The sequence below is a fragment of the Aquarana catesbeiana genome, linkage group LG02 (genome assembly GCF_042186555.1).
Source record: "Aquarana catesbeiana isolate 2022-GZ linkage group LG02, ASM4218655v1, whole genome shotgun sequence".
Lineage (NCBI taxonomy): Eukaryota > Metazoa > Chordata > Amphibia > Anura > Ranidae > Aquarana > Aquarana catesbeiana.
In genome coordinates, this window is record NC_133325.1 from 393230761 (window position 1) to 393248520 (window position 17760).

Consider the following 17760-nt stretch of genomic DNA (forward strand, 5'->3'; position numbering starts at 1 on the left):
TAGCCAATCAGGACTCTGTTGCCTAGCTTAGCACTGTCTAAACATGTGTAGCACACCCCTGTAGGGACTGCTGATTAACTTGGACCCCCACTCCTACACAGCCACCCCGAGTCAGAGAACAGTCCGTGACTTTGTTTTTGTTGTTTATTGAGGGTTAATAACTTGGATAGGCATGGGAGGTTATGGGATGCCCACTTGATTTCAGTAAAACTTCAGGGACATTTTCCTATATAGTCTCCTTCATTTGCCTCCTGCACACGCTTGCTTCAGCTGAATCACTGTAGAATAATCTGACAGGCTCCCAGTCAGATTTTAGCAATTGCCCTTTACAGGCAGGAACTCATAGCCCCTTGTTGTGTAGCAAAAATGTAGTGAAACAGCTTGTCATTTCTCTTCTGTAGCCACTGATCCCAGCACCACCTCTTCAGGAACTGCCAACCCACCTGCAGCTACCCCTTTACTAGCCCCCAGGCTAACTCTCACACCAGTCCTCCCAACTGACTCTTCACCAGCCCACGCGGCTGACTCTCAGGAGATCTCTTATGCCCCTTTCACACTGGGGCAGTTTGCAGGCACTATTGTGCTAAAAATAGCACCTGCAAACCGACCTAAAAGTGCCGCTGCTGTGTCTCCAGTGTGAAAGCCTAAGGGCTTTCACAGTGGAGCGGTGCGCTGGCAGGAGGGAAAAAAAACTCCTGCAAACAGCATCTTTGGAGCGGTGTATACACCGCTCCTAAACCGCTCCTGCCCATTGAAATCAATGGGGCAGCGTGGCTATACCGCCGCTATAGCGCCGCTGTAGCGGCGCTTTGCGGGCGGTTTTAACGAATACTGCCGCTAAAACTACGGTAAAGCGGTGCTAAAAATAGCGCCGTTTTACCGCCGACGCCCCCACCTCCCCAGTGTGAAAGGGGCCTTAGGGAAGGTATGAAGACTTAAGAACACAGCTGTCTTCAGGGAGACTGGCTACATGTGGCAGTCTCCCCCCTTGTTAGTCATTTCTTGCTCCCGTGCCTTTGGGAAAGCCGCCTCCTGTGTGTTTTAGAAGGATCCTTTCAGCACCCGAGGCCTGGCCCAAGGCAAAACACCTCCCCCCAGACTAGGGGGTACCCCTGAGGGCCACCGCCAGCCTCCTCAAAACTGTATCTCCATCTTCCAACCGACTGCCCTGCTGGCATGGGCCATGTCTGTTTATAGAGTGGTCTCAGCCCCCCGCTAGCCTACCTCTGAGGATTGGTTAAGGCTCCATAAATATTCAAGGCAGCTCCTCCAAACCTCCACCCACTAATTCTAGAAGATTCTCCAACCTCCTATACCAGGGGAAGGTACCTGAGAGCTTCCAGGATGAGTCATCCAGCCCTGAACCTTACTGAACCCTGACCCAGATGCCATGGCTCAGACTTGGCTCTAAACCAAACTATATTTTACCTACTCTTAATCCTAACACACCCTGTACTAACTTGTGTGGGGTGCTGCACATGCTTACAAGATGACATGATTACAAGATTACCAGTATGCTACAGTTTCTTTAAGCCTCTTGCACATGGGCGAGTGAGCCTGTGCAACAAAAATGCCAATGCATTTCCCTCCTAGAAAGCCCAGGTGCTATGCACATACATCATGGATATGAATTGCTGTGTGTGGCTGTACTCGGGTATATGCCAGTGCTCATGTAAACTCAAGTATAGCATACAGGAGTATGCAAAAAATACAAAATGTTCTATTTTTCGCATATGTCTGTATACTGTATTCATGTTTATGTTGCAATGTGGACTACAATTGCAAAGCATAGCGATTCCCCGTCATTTCTATGTACTGTAGTGTCCCTCTAGTGCCCAGCATCACTAACTGACATCATATCTGTGAGCCGACCCAAAGGGATTGTGGGATTAGTAGTTTCTCAGAAGGCAATCGCTCTGTATGACTATGCACCCGGACTACATATTTCAGGGATCTTTGCTATCATCAGAGAGAATGCTGGGAAGAGCATAAAAGAGATCAGAGATGCGCGCTGGGCTCTCTTCCTCCTGGGCCTAGTGTGTGGCCGACCTCTCTGTTCAGAGAGGGTGAGGTCACAGCCTACCACTTGGTGTACGACATTCCAACCTGGCCGAGAAAGGCCTATCACTGCTTGCTGATCATCAGACATCTATCCGGCATCACCCTGATAGTTCAACAACCCGCGCTTTGTGCTGTGCATCAGATGATCGTTGCGAGTGGAACAGCTGCAAGAACGCCTCTTCGGAAGGCATTGAATCAGCCTGGTTGTTGATGAGAGGGCAATTGAAAACCTTTCTTTGTTGCTTCACTGGTACACTGTGCACAGACAGCTTTACCCTGGGGAAACACTTTAATGCATCTCTATTTGAACATTGTACATTTACACTTGTTGCATCAACCTTTCCAAGCAATACCATTGCCTTGTTGCTGCACCTTAGTGGATATAATTAATGAGCTCCGACTGCTGGCGAAGACCATCATGCCTGCAACTGGGACATTGCTGTCATTACTACTAAAAGGGCCCTCATACTCTTCCTGTTTAATTAATCTCTCATTAGGATTAAAAGTTGAAAAGGCCAGCCTGGGTTTCCCCTTTAAATGTCTTGCCAGAACTAATGCTTAACTCTTGCTTATCCTTTCAGGTCATGTTCAACTGGTACTCCATTGTACATACGTGTATATAATATACTGTTATCTCCAGATTGTCTTAACTTGTATTATTGTGGAGGAATTCTTCTTCTGAACTAGGACTGTTATCCGAAGTTCAGTTGATCTATTACCTCCTTTGTGCAACAAAATCTTCCTTGAGTTATTCAGTAAACGTTAATAGAATATAAACTCATTGAGTGGTTTGACTTATTACTTTAAGGTGGTGCAAAGATGTCTGAACCCAGAGTGTCAGGTGGATTGGAATGTTCCCAGGGTCATGACTGTGCAGATGAGCAGGTGGATCCAAGCAGTCCCCAAGGGGACAGTGTTACATTTACACAAACACCGGCATATACCCAAGTACAGGTGCTCACGGTCACTCATATCTATTGGCAGAGGTACACAGCTCTTGGGCTTTCTGGGTGGGGCAAGTACACTAAAAAAGCAACTAGACTCCCTCTCACATTTTTGTAAAGCAGATTGTATACAATCAAATATAATTTGTTGGCTATACATGCACAGACTAGTACAACTAAAAGGTTTGGCACTTATTTAACAATATATTCCATTATAAAATGATTTTTTGTAGAGAATGCTTACTTCCTGTTTATGATTCCAATCTTTTAGGGGTGCTGCTTTGGCAATAACTATAGGATCAGTTTTTGAATTCATCTTGTTGTTCATCTATATTCAAGTGAAAAAACTGCATGTTGCATCCTGGCCAGGTAAGACATGTCTCATTTATGTGTAAGTTATATTATATTAATGAAATTAAAGGGTTAGTTCTTCTGACTCTTGCCCAAAACCTCCCTATGCATTACAGAATCCTCAATAAATTAACATGCTGTACTCTGCAGCCCCAAAAACTCACAAACAAGCACTTAGCTTTGTTCCCTACCCACACATGCACAGTCCACTATCTTTCACTCTTGCAGAATGCAGAGCTGCTAGAGAGCGCGGGCTGCATGAGTTTCTGGGGCCACTCATCCAATGCTGGGTATATCCTGCCATCTGCAGGAGAGAAAGGGGAAGGCAATGAAGTGAGCATCAGAAAAAGTAAGCATTCTTTGAAAAAAAAAAAAAAAGCAAGAGTACAACATGTTATCCAGATATTTAATTAAAATGTCGGCGTCCTGCGGATCCAGGCTGAATCCTGGAGCCCAGTATCCATATCCGTTCTGGCACTGGGTCTCACTAATCCCCCTGCTCCTCACAATCTCCCTGCAGTGCTAGCTGCTTCTCCTCTCCCTCCTGTTGGCTGCAATACAGGGGTTGCTCTGCTCTGTTTACCACCACCCTCCTGCTGCACTGATCCCCCTGTGTGGCCCCCCTGCCCACTACAGCTGCTGCAGGGAGAGCCATGGGGGATTGGTTTCAGTTGTGCCACCCACCCCATCCTGATGATAACCTTCTTTACTTCCTGACCCCCCACTTGAAGCAATGAACCCCCTGTGTGCTCCCCTCTGCATCGCTGCCAGCTCGCCTCCTCTCCCTCCCACTGGCTAAAGCTGTGGCGGGAAAGGAAGGATCGGGTTCAGGATGGAGAGTGAGCACCAGACCCCCATATTTACAAGCCCCTTCCTTTCCTGAATGAGCACAGTGAGCGATTCGTATCGATTGGTCCTGTATTCATTCATAACTGAAGCATACAGTGGCTTGCAAAAGTATTCACCCCCTCGGCATTTTTCGTGTTTTGTTGCCTCACAACCTGGAATTAACATGGTTTGAGGATTTGCATCATTTAATTTACAGAACATGCCCAAAACTTTGAAGATGTTTTTTTTTTTTTTTTTTTTATTGTGAAGCAAATAACAAATAGGACAAAATAACAGAAAAAGTCAATGTGCATAACTATTCACCCCCTCTATGAGCTTGCCACATCTTACCACTGGGATTTTTGCCCATTTCTCCTTGCAAAACTGCTCCAGCTCCTTCAAGTTGGATGGTTTGCGCTTGTGAACAGCAATCTTTAAGTCTGACCACAGATTTTCTATTGGATTGAGGTCTGGGCTTTGACTAGGCCATTCCAACACATTTACATGTTTCCCCTTAAACCACTCAAGTGTTGCTTTAGCAGTGTGTTTGGGGTCATTGTCCTGCTGGAAGGTGAACCTCCGTCCTAGCCTCAAATCACACACAGAGCGGTACAGGTTTTGCTCAAGGATATCCCTGTATTTAGCACCATCCATCTTTCCATCAACTCTGACCAGTTTCCCAGTCTTGACTGCTGAAATCGCTATTCTCCTGAAGTGTTCTCAATTCAAAACTTCAAGGAGGTATGTTAATGTATTAAGGATTTATGGGGATGTTTTTGGCAAATACTAGCAGTCAGTAAAGGTGGACTAATGCCGCGTACACACGAGCGGACTTTACGGCAGACTTTGCCCGGCGGACCAGAGTCCGCCGAACAATCCGACCATGTGTAGGCTCCAGCGGACTTTTTCCCAAAAGCCCGCCGGACCTAGATTTTAAAGAATTTTAAAATCTTTCCGTCGGACTCAGTTTCTGGCGGAAAGTCCGCTTGTCTGTGTGCTGGTCCGACGGAAAGCCCGCTCGTGTGTATGCTGGTCCGACGGACCAGATACGACACAAGGGCAGGGTATTGCATTTCACGCTCGCTGCAATAGGAAAAACAAATTTTCCTATTGCGGCGAGCGCGGGGCATACCAGGCCCTTAGGTCTGGTATGGATTATAAAGGGAAGCCCCTACGCCGAAAAAACGGCATGGGGTCCCCCCTAAAATCCATACCAGACCCCGATCTGAGCATGCAGCCCGGCTGGTCAGGAAAGGGGGTGGGGACGAGCGAGCGCCCCCCCCCTCCTGAACCGTACCAGGCCGCATGCCCTCAACATGGGGGGTGCCTTGGGGGAGGGGGGCCCTGCAGGGCCCCCCCACCCCAAAGCACCTTCTCCCCATGTTGATGAGGACAAGGGCCTCTTCCAGACAACCCTGGCCATTGGTTGTCGGGGTCTGCGGGCGGTGGCTTATCGGAATCCAGGAGCCCCCTATAATAAGAGGGCCCCCAGATCCTGGCCCCCCACCCTATGTGAATGAGTATGGGGTACATGGTACCCCTACCCATTCACCTAGGGAAAAATTGTCAATAAAACACACTACACAGGTGTTTAAAATAATTTATTAAGCAGCTTCGGAGGGTCTTCCTCCGGCTTCGGGGGCCTCTTCTCCCGGTGTTCCAGTTCTTCGGCCGGCTCCTCCGCTGACTTCAGGCCGCTCTCTTGCCAGCGGAGGTCCGGACTTCTGGGCTTCTTGGCTTCTTGTCTTCTTCCCTCTTCTCTTCTCCAGATGTTGACACGACGCTCTCTCTGGCTGGACTGCTCTCTGAGGGCTCCGTTGTGACTTATATAGGTGGAGACCCCGCCCCCTTATGATGTCACAGTCCATGGGCATGCTGGGACTGTGACGTTTTAGGGGGCGTTTTAGGGGGCGTGGTCACCGGGTGATGTTGACCACGCCCCCTAAAACGTCACAGTCCCAGCATGCCCAGGGACTGTGACATCATAAGGGGGCGGGGTCTCCGCCTATATAAGTCACAACGGAGCCCTCAGAGAGCAGTCCAGCCGGAGAGAGCGTCGTGTCAACATCTGGAGAAGAGAAGAGGGAAGAACACAAGAAGCCCAGAAGTCTGGACCTCTGCTGGCAAGAGAGCGGCCTGAAGACAGCGGAGGAGTCGGCCGAAGAACTGGAACACTGGGAGAAGAGGAACCAGAGGGACCCCCGAAGACGGAAGAAGACCCCCGAAGCCGGAGGAAGACCCCCCGGAGCTGTTTAATAAATTATTTTAAAAACCTGTGTAGTGTGTTTTATTGACACTTTTTCCCTAGGTGAATGGGTAGGGGTACCATGTACCCCATACTCATTCCCATAGGGTGGGGGGCCAGGATCTGGGGGCCCTTTTATTATAGGGGGCTCCCGGATTCCGATAAGCCCCCGCCCGCAGACCCCGACAACCAACGGCCAGGGTTGTCGGGAAGAGGCCCTTGTCCTCATCAACATGGGGACAAGGTGCTTTGGGGTGGGGGGGCCCCGCAGGGCCCCCCCTCCCCCAAGGCACCCCCCATGTTGAGGGCATGCGGCCTGGTAGGGTTCAGGAGAGGGGCAGCTCGCTCGTCCCCACCCCCTTTCCTGACCGGCCGGGCTGCGTGCTCGGATCGGGGTCTGGTATGGATTTTAGGGGGGACCCCACGCCGTTTTTTCGGTGTAGGGGGGCTTCCCTTTAAAATCCATACTAGACCTAAGGGCCTGGTATGACCCGCGGTGGGGCTCGCAAGGTATCAATCTCGCCGATAAAAGCGGCAAGATTGACTTCCTTTTCTAGTCCCGTCGCACCTGAGTCACGTTCAAAATGAACGGACTTGTCCATGTGTGGACAAGTCCGTTCATTCTGAAAGTCCACCGCAACTCCGGTGAAAGTCCGCTGGAAAGTCTGGTTGTGTGTGGGCAAGTCCGTCCGTTTTAAAGTCCGGGCGCACCTGGCGGACAAAGTCCGGCGAAAAGTCCGCCGAGCAAAGTCTGCCGTAAAGTCCGCTTGTGTGTACGCGGCATAATGCTTTAAACCTGTGCCAAGAAAAATGACAAGGCTCAAATATGCTGATCCAGTGGCTTCAGTATTGAAAAAGAATAGAAATGCGAATGCAGCCACCACATCTAATAACTTGTAAAGCTGCTATATAAAACAGTTACACTATCTCACCAAAAGTATTGGGACACCTGCCTTTACACGCACATGAACTTTAATGGCATCCCAGTCTTATAGGGCGTACACACGGTCGGACTTTGTTCGGACATTCCGACAACAAAATCCATGGATTTTTTCCGACGGATGTTGGCTCAAACTTGTCTTGCATACACACGGTCACACAAAGTTGTCGGAAAATCCGATCGTTATGAACGCGGTGACGTAAAACACGTACGTCGGGACTATAAACGGGGCAGTGGCCAATAGCTTTCATCTCTTTATTTATTCTGAGCATGCGTGGCACTTTGTCCGTCGGATTTGTGTACACACAATCGGAATTTCCGACAACGGATTTTGTTGTCGAAAAATTTTATCTCCTGCTCTCCAACTTTGTGTGTCGGAAAATCCGATGGAAAATGTCCAATGGAGCCCACACACGGTCGGAATTTCCGACAACACGCTCCGATCGGACATTTTCCATCGGAAAATCCGACTGTGTGTACATTAGTCTGCAGGGTTCAATATGGAGTTTGCCCACCTTCTGTAGCTATATCAGCTTAAACTCTTCTAGGAAGGCTGTCCACAAGGTTTAGGATTGTGTCTATGGCAATGTTTGACCATTCCTCCAGATGCGCATTTGTGAGGTCAGGCACTGATGTGGATGAGAAGGCCTGGCTTGCAGTCTCCACTCCAATTCATCCCAAAGGTGTGCTATTGGGACAGGACTCTGTGCAGGCCAGTCAAGTTCCTCCACCCCACACTCGCTCATCCATGTCTTTATTGACCTTGCTTTGTGCACATCATTGTTGTTTTTCATCACATAACACATATTTTTAGGTGGTTACATTTTTATAAAAACACAATTTTATACATATTTTTTTCCGTTAACAACGGTGTTTGAAGCATGTTGTGACAGATTTAAAAATAGATACTTGAATTTCTTTCACCAAGTTTCACATATATTAAATAATTTTTGTCACATTAATAGTGTTGATAACACAATATTTGTTAGATACGGTACTTCACTAAATACTTTGTTTGGATGCGCGCTTGTCGCTTTATATGATTAGTTGTTGGGTCTTTTTTGTATTTTTGGCTTACACGAGCGGCTGCACCGTTTTTATATGGTTAGCGCAAAATACTTCTTTTTGATTTAGTTGTGCACATCATTGCCTGACCTCACAAATGCACTTCTGGAAGAATGGTCAAACATTCCCATAGACACACTCCTAAACCTTGTGGACACCCTTCCCAGAAAAGTTGAAGCTGTTATAGCTACAAAGGGCGGGCCAACTCAATATTGAACCTTAGGACTTATGCTGGCCATACACTATACAGAAAATCGGCCGAACCCATTTTCGAAAAACGAACGTTCGACCGTGACCGCAAACGATCGTGCCATCATATAATGTCCGATAATCTGTTCAGTGGACATGAATAAATAATTTTGTGTTTGTTTTTTTACATATACCTAGTGCAGGCAGTTCGGACGGGAAACACATTAACCTTGCAATTTATCGTACGTTCGGCAGAAATTTTCCAAACATGCCGTTCGTTTTTTTTCCACAAAAACGTCACAAACGATTATCGATTTGTACCCACTAACTTGCCGAAAAACGAACGAAGTGTCCATACGAACGATTTTTCGGCCGATTTTTCGTATAGTGTATGGCCAGCATAAGACTGGGATGTCATTTAAGATCATGTGCGTGTAAAGGCAGATGCCCGAATACTTTTGGTAATATAGTGTACAATTTACATAACACCAGCAAATTGAGCAAATCTATACATGACACATTAGCTTTTCCATATTAAAAAAAAAAAAAAACACCTGCAATTTTAGATTGAACAATTCAGAATGCAGGATGAACTATCCATGTTCTGCCAAAAGCTAACTCTTGTAACTAAGATGTAACAACGGGGATGGTTTGTTACCTGTGTGATTATACCAAATATCAATTTTCAATGTTTCAACTGATATTAACCTATATATTTAATCATACACTGAGGTTATTTTGTATGCAAGATTTTAAATCTCATCATCATTTCTTTACAAGCAGGGTTTACATCTCCATGTTTTATTTTTATTTACAGGTTGGACAACAGAATGTTTGAAAGACTGGTGGCCTTTCCTAGCATTGGGCATTCCTGGCATTCTGATAATGAGCTTTGAATTCTGGGCTTATCAAATTGCATTGATATTAGCAGGTAACCAAACAGTCTTGTTCAATTGCACACTTTGTGATGAAGATAACACAATCCCTTACAGAGATGAAGATACATTATCCTTATTTTCTGTATACATCTAGGTCTTATTAACTTAGTGGAACTTGGAGGACAATCCATTTTGTATCAGTTAATATGTCTAATCCAGAAGGTAACTACATTTAAATCTAAACTGTGAATTCTGTGTTCATATTGCCTATTTGTACCTATATATGAATATATAGCACTTTTCAGATTCCCTTTTCTGTTGGGATGGCTGCAAGCATCAGGGTTGGCATTTTCTTAGGAGCTGGAGAAACTGATCAAGCAAAGAAGTCTGCTAAATTAAGCATGGTTTTAGTAGGTATGTTTTTATAATAATCCTTATATTGACCATACACTGTATGTAGTGATGCCTTTACATATAATAATCATTTCTACAAATCACTTTCATGGGGAGGTAGGGCTTGTTTGGAGTAGCCCTTGTTTCTTTCCTCCCATTCCCCCTCAATATACGAATCACTTGTTGCAGTAAATGGGTGGAGTAATCAATAAACAGTCATCTTTATAGACTGGGCTTTAACCACTTGCTGATCATCATATCTATATATAAAGCCTGTCAACAAGTTATTATACCAAGATCATGGCTGTAGTTGCAGCCATGATCTTGGTGTCATTTTTTACAGCCAGCAAGTGTCTGTTTAGTAAAAGTGATCCAGACAGCTCTACAGCTGCCCAATCACTTTTACAGTGCTAAGAAGCAACACCCTCTCCCTCCTACGCTGCCAGTCATTGTGGTTACCGGCTCTCCCCTTCACCTAGGGAGTCTGGGAATTAAGTTAATGGCTGGGATCGCTTCACACAGAGGAGGAGGAGGAACATGTGTTCCCTGATCTCCTCTGTTACATATGGAAAAGTTTAAAGAAAAACAAGTGTAAAATAAATTGTAATAAAATAAATAAAAAATCATTAGGAACATTTAAAAGCACCCCAGTCCTTGCATATACAAGCAAATTCAAATGCAGCATAGGTCTCGCACGCATATGTAAATAATGATTGCACCACACATGCGAGGTATCACCACAAACATCAGAGTGATGAATTCTAAGGCCATCATTCATGATTGAATCTACACTGATAATCTGTAAAGAATTTTAAAGCATCACTTTTAAAAATTTTACAGTGCCTTGAAAAAGTATTATCCCTTAAAATGTTCCACATTTTGTCATGTTACAACCAAAAACGTAAATGTATTTTATTGTGATTGTATGTGATGGACCAGCACAAAGTGGCACATAATTGGAAGGAAAATTTATAAATGTTTTTTAAAAATGTTTACAAATAAATATCTGAAAAGTGTGGGGGGCATTTGTATGCAGCCCCCCTGAGTCAATACTTTGTAGAATCACCTTTGCAGCAATTACAGCTGCAAGTCTTTTTGGGGATGTCTCTACCAGCTTTGCACATCTAGAGAGTGTCCATTCTTAGCAAAATAGCTCAAGCTCTGTCAGATTGGATGGAAAGCGTCTGAACAGCAATTTTCAAGTCTTGCCACAGATTCTCAACCGGATTAAGGTCTGGACTTTGACTGGGCCATTCTAACACATGAATATGCTTTGATCTAAACCATTACAGTGTAGCTCTGGCTGTATGTTTAGGGTCGTTGTCCAGCTGGAAGGTGAACCTCCGCCCCAGTCTCAAGTCTTTTGCAGACTCTAACAGGTTTTCTTCTAAGATTGCCCTGTATTTGGCTCCATCCATCTTACCATCAACTCTGACCAGCTTCCCTGTCCCTGCTGAAGAAAAGCATCCCCACAACATGCTGCTGCCACCATTATGTTTCACGTTGGGGATGGTGTGTTCAGGTTGATGTGCAGTGTTAGTTCTCTGCCACACATAGCATTTTGCGCTTAGGCCAAAAAGTTAAAATTTTGGCATCATCTGACCAGAGCATCTTCTTCCACATGTTTGCTGTGTCCCCCACATGGCTTCTCGCAAACCGCAAAAGGGACTTCTTATGGCTTTCTGTCAACAATGGTTTTCTTCTTGCCACCCTTCCATAAATGCCAGATTTGTGGAGTGCACAACCAATATTTGTCCTATAGACAGATTCTCCCTCCTGAGCTGTGGATCTCTGCAGCTCCTCCAGAGTTACCATGGGCCTCTTGGCTGCCTCTCTGATGAATGCCCTCCTTGCCCGGCCTGTCAGTTTAGGTGGATGGCCATGTCTTGGTAGGTTTGCAGTTGTGCCATACTCTTTCCATTTTTGGATGATGGATTGAACAGTGCTCCGTGAGATATTCAAAGCTTGGGATATTTTTTTATAACCTAACCCTGCTTTAAACTTCTCCACAACTTTATCCCTGTCCTGTCTGGTGTGTTCCTTGGCCTTTATGGTGCTTTTTGTTCACTAAGGTTCTCTAACAAACCTCTGAGAGCTTCACAGAACAGCTGTATTTATACACAGGTGGACTCTATTTACTAATTAGGTGACTTCTGAAGACAATTGGTTCCACATTTTAGTTAGGAGTATCAAAGTAAAAGGGGGCTGAATACAAATGCACGCCAACTCTTTTCACATATTTGTTAAAAAAAATTAAAAACCATTTATAATTTTCCTTCCACTTCACAATTATGTGCCACTTTGTGTTGGTCTATCAGATAAAATCCCAATGAAATACATTTAAGTTTTCTGGTTGTAACATGAAATATGGAAAATTTCAAGGGGTATGAATACTTTTTCAAGGCACTGTAGGTACTGTAGTTTGTTGCCATTTGTCGGGTGCACGTAGTTTTGACTCTTTGACGTGTTTATGTGCACTAAAATTCATTGTAGTGTAATTTCCTGAAAGTTTAAAGATTGCAACAGTCTCCGTTTTATTATCCGGGGCTTATGCTTTCAGAAAATATTTAATGTTTGGAGGCTCTAAATAATTTCTAGCAACAAAATACTGATTTTTAACATGTGTGTGAAAATTTTTTAAAAATTACTGGATGTGGTTAAAGTGAAGGCAATTTTTTTTTTCTGTCTATAGAAGTTCATACCACTGATCAATATATCACACTGTCATGCATACAAAGTGTGGATTTTATTGCATGTACCAGGGTTTCTCTACTAAATGCTGTCTTTATTCTGGTGAAGGGGTTGTAAAGGTAAAAATTTTTTCACCTTAATGCATTCTATGCATTAAGGTGAAAAAACTTTTGACAGTACCGCCGCCCCCAGGCCCCCCGTTTTACTTACCTGACGCCTCGAATCTTCGCTGCTCGTCCTCGTCATCTTCATTGCAGCTCAGCCTGGTCGCTGATTGGCTGCAGTGGATGGATTGAAAGCAGCGCAGCCATTGGCTCGCGCTGCTGTCAATCACATCTGATGACGCGGCGCGCCGGGGGCGGGGCTGAGTGATACAGCGAGCGGCTATAGCCGCCGACTGTATCACGGGAGCGCGCCCGCAAGCACTCACCACCGTGCGAGGGAGCTCGCATTAAGGTGGTAAATGCTTGCGGGGAGGAGCTGAAACAGCCGCCGAGGGACCCCAGAAGACCAGGTTCGGGGCCACTCTGTGCAGAACGAGCTGCACAGTGAAGGTAAGTATAACATGTTTGTTATTTAAAAAAAAAAAAAAAAAAAATGAACTTTACAACCCCTTTAACTTCTCCTGTAGGGTCTGTTTACATTTGTCTCTTTTGCTGCATGGAAACGCATGTTGGGTAGAGATGTTATTCTTTCCTGGCTGGTTGACATCTATGTACTGCAGTTTAGTGTGAAAGATAAAGATAAACTATATGGGCCCATTCAGCCCCTGTAAAATGTGCTCTGTTTGGGGTGTCAGGTTTCCAATAAAAGGGCGACTACTTTTTAGAATAAGGGTTGGATTTACTTACAATAGTGATATCAATACATTACAGTTGTAAATAAGGAGATTGAAGATGGGGTAACAGGGGAAGAAAGGGGTCGTACTGGTCTAACACACATGCATTCTCTTTGAATCTCTCAGGCCAGGGTCCTTTTTATCCAAACTTGAGACCCACACCCCAGCTTGGGGGGGGGGGGGGGGTGTTGGTCATCACGGCCATTGAAAAGTTTGTTCCTCTCCCAGGCTCAACTTTCAGTTCCTTTGAGCAGATTATCACACAGGTTGTCCATCCAATTCATCACCCTTCAGCCACCATGCAGGCCAGGTGTGAGGGGGAAGTTGAATATCCTCAGGAGTCCCACTGGTTAGATAATAATGACATTATGCCATATGCCATTTCCGGTATTACATCTCCTCCTATTGTGCCTGATTGGTACACAAACATTTGCCACAAGATGCCAAAAAAAGTTGATATTGGTCTATCTCCAATCCTTGTGATGTTCTGGAATGAAAGCATTTTGCTGATGACAACCTCTTTGTCAATATAGTTGATGGTGGACCAAGAGCGTTTCTTATCAGGAACCCATACATTCCACATTCACTCACAATTCTACATGGATGTAAATAACATGTCCCCATCTCCCTCATAAAAATCACACCAACATTATATATACATTCACCATTAGGGATGAGCCCGATGTTCGAGTCGAACTTAACATTAGGTGTTCGCTGAACAGCGAACATTATGCGGTGTTCGTGGCAAATTCTAAAGCTGCCAGATCACCGTTAAAGTCTATGGGACACTGACATGAAAAATCAAAAGTGCTCATTTTAAAGGCTTATGCAAGTTATTGTCATAAAAAAGTGTTTGGGTACCCGGGTCCTGCTCCTAGGGACGTGTATCAATGCAAAAAAAAGTTTTAAAAACTGCAGTTTTTTCGGGAGCAGTGATTTTAATAATGCTTAAAGTGAAACAATTAAATATTCCTTTAAATAGCGTGCCTGGGGGGTGTCTATAGAATACCTGTAAAGTGGCGCAGTTTCCCGTGTTTAGCACAGTACCACAGAAAAATTACATTTCTAAAGGAAAAAAAGTCATTTAAAACTGATCGCAGCTGTAATGAATTGTCGGCTCTCGGCAATATGGATAAAACTCATTGAAAAAAATGGCATGGCCCCCCCCCCAGTCCATTACCAGGCCCTTTGGGTCTGGTATGAATATTAAGGGGAACCCTGAACCAAAAATTAAAAAGAAATTGTGTGGGGGTCCCCCCAAAATCCATACCAGGCCCTTCAGGTTTGGTATGGAAATTAAGGGGAACCCTGCGTCAAAATTTTTTTTTAAAAATGGGTAGGGGGTCCGCCCCAAAATCCATACCAGACCCTTATTTGAGCACGCAACCTGGCAGGCTGCAGGAAAAGAGGGGGAACGAGAGAACGCCCCCCCTCCTGAACCGTACCAGGCCACATGCCCTCAACATGGGCCTCATCCCAACAACCCTTGCCCAGTGGTTGTGGAGGTCTGTGGGTGGGTGGCTTATCGGAATCTGTAAGTCCCCTTTAACAAGGGGACCCCCAGATCCCGGCCCCCCTATGTGAATTGGTAATGGGGTACATTGTACCCCTACCATTTCACAAAAAAAGTATCAAAAATGGTAAAAAAGACGAGAGACAGCTTGGGACAAGTCTTTTATTAAAAAATAAAAATATCCCACTATGTAAATCCACTCCGCCCGACGGGCCGCAAAAAAAAAAAGCCGCAAAAGTTCCTCCTCCATGGGAGGCTACCGCTGACTGACGCTTCTTCTGGATGACAGCTGTTATATAGCTGAGGGTGGGGCCACCCAGTGATGTAAATGGGTGACCCCATCCCCCTCTGATGCTCCCGTGGCGTCAGAGGGGGGTGGGATCACCCGTTTACGTCACCAGGTGGCCCCGCCCTCAGCTATATAACATCTGTCTTCCAGAGGAAGCGTCAGTCAGCGGGAGCCTCCCATGGAGGCGAAACTGTTGCGGTTTTTTTTTTTTTGGTCCGTCGTGTGGCGTGGATTTACATTGCGGGACATTTTTTTTTTTTTTTTTTAATAAAGGACTTGTCCCAAGCTGTCTCTTGTCTTTTTTACCATTTTTGACACTTTTTTTGTGAAATGGTAGGGATACAATGTACCCGTTACCAATTCACATAGGGGGGGGGGTCGGGATCTGGGGGTCCCCTTGTTGAAGGGGGCTTCCAGATTCTGATAAGCCCCCCGCCCGCATACCCCCACAACCACTGGGCAAGGGTTGTGGGGATAAGACCCTTGGGACCATGTTGGTCTGACCCCAAAGCACCTTGTCTCCATGTTGAGGGCATGTGGCCTGGTACGGTTCAGGGGGGGGGGGGCTCTCTCATCCCCCCCCTCTTTTCCTGCAGTCTGCCAGGTTGCATGCTCAGATAAGGGTCTTGGATTTTGGGGGGGACCCCTACGCCATTTATTTTTTAATTTTGGTGCAGGGTTCCCCTTAATTTCCATACCAGACCTGAAGGGCCTGGTATGGATTTTGGGGGGACCCCCACGCAATTTTTTTTTACATTTTGGTTCAGGGTTCCCCTTAATATTCATACCAGACCCAAAGGGCTTGGTAATGGACTGGGGGGGGGACCCATGCTGTTTTTTATCTATATTGCCGAGATCCGACAATTCATTACAATTTTAAATGACTTTTTTCCTTTAGAAATGTAATTTTGCTGTGGTACTGTTCTAAACACGGGAAAACTGTGCCACTATACAGGCATACTATAGTTATTTATTGTTTCACTTTAAGCATTATTAAAATCACTGCTCCCGAAAAAACGGCCGTTTTTAATACTTTTTTTGCATTGATGCATGTCCCCTGGGGCAGGACCCGGGTCCCCAAACACTTTTTATGGAAATAACTTGCATTAAAGCCTTTAAAATTTAATGGTGTTCGCGTGTTCAAACAAACTTTTTGCATGTTCTCATGTTCTGCTGCGAACCGAACCGGGGGGGGGGTGATCGGCTCATCCCTATTCACCATGCAATATGCTAACCTAAATAATATACATAACAACAGTAAACCTAATATACTCCCAAATGATGTCATCAGACAAAGAGGGGAAATTACAGATGGGTACCATCACCAGCTATACTGGTATAATTCTCTCAAGAGATGGGAAAAACATCAAGGTGTCACTTATGACATTCCAGCACATCGTTTGAGTATGCCACCAACCACACAATAGCTACATACGTCTGGTGCCTATGTCAAAAAATTTTCCAGCATACTGGAGAATTTTGTGACTTTTGTTAATTACTGCAAGAGACAACTAGTGTGGTAATTAAAACACTCAGAGGTACCCAAAAATCAGCTGTGCGTGCACAGGCCAAAGTAATGACAACTAGCAATAAGTTCTTAATTTAAGGCTTCTATATATGTATATGAAATCTCTCCTCTTTCTCTCACTTTTACCCCTGAATTTACTGAATGGTGTAAGTAAGATAAAGAGAAGAATACAAGCTTTTGTCATGGTTCTCTCAAGTACCCCTAAAGGTATGTTAAACGCTTTTCAATTGATAACCATGCTAGTACCTGACTAGATTCCATTAGCACAATTATTCAAGCATGTAACCCTTTACAATCATTATTTACAGTTTCCACACTTTCACATACTACCAAGCATCATTCTGATTATAGTGCCTATTAATCTTCTTTACCAGTCACTATTAATAGCCTATTGTCCATATCAGACATTTAAAGTGTCCATTTCCAGATGATGTCCTTAGACAGCTTTCACACCGAGCCGCGGGGGGCGTTGGCGGAAAAGTGGTGCTATTTCTAGCGCCGCTTTACCGTCATTTTAGCGGCACTATACGGCCGCTAGCGGGGCGGTTTTAACCCCTGCTAGTGGCCAAAAAGGGGTTAAATCCACCCACAAAATGCCGCCGGAGCGGCGTTTTGTCGGCGGTATCGCATCGCTGCCCCATTGATTTCAATGGGGAGCAGCGGTGTAGGAGCGGTGAGTTCACCACTCCTTCACCGCTCCAAAGAAGCTGCTGGCAGGACTTTTTGTGACTCCCTGCCAGTGTACCGCTCCAGTGTGAAAGCCCAATGGAGCCGCTTTTTTCAGGCGCTATTTTTAGCGCTGTAGCGCCTGAAAAACACTGGCAGTGTGAAAGGGGTCTTACACACTTAAACAAGGAACTTTTATTTTCTTTCCATCATTTCTGCCAGAGGCTGAGGAAAATCCAAGTCTCTCTTTTCTTTGGGCTAGGCCATTTAAAAGCTCTGTACTAACTTAGGTGTTGTGGGTAGTGGGATTCCACTTATGCCATCCATAACGCTCTGCATAT

General features: G+C 45.2%; 1 protein-coding gene across 3 annotated transcripts in view; it reads left to right on the forward strand.

Moving 5' to 3' along the window:
• Positions 1-17760, forward strand: part of LOC141128136 (multidrug and toxin extrusion protein 1-like) — a 119014-nt gene that overhangs the window by 35901 nt on the left and 65353 nt on the right. For all 3 annotated transcript variants that reach the window (XM_073615234.1, XM_073615235.1, XM_073615232.1), the window contains exons 8-11: positions 3277-3374; positions 9441-9554; positions 9656-9723; positions 9807-9915. In XM_073615234.1, the coding sequence (XP_073471335.1) occupies positions 3277-3374; positions 9441-9554; positions 9656-9723; positions 9807-9915 (389 nt within the window). The remainder of the gene's footprint in view (positions 1-3276; positions 3375-9440; positions 9555-9655; positions 9724-9806; positions 9916-17760) is intronic.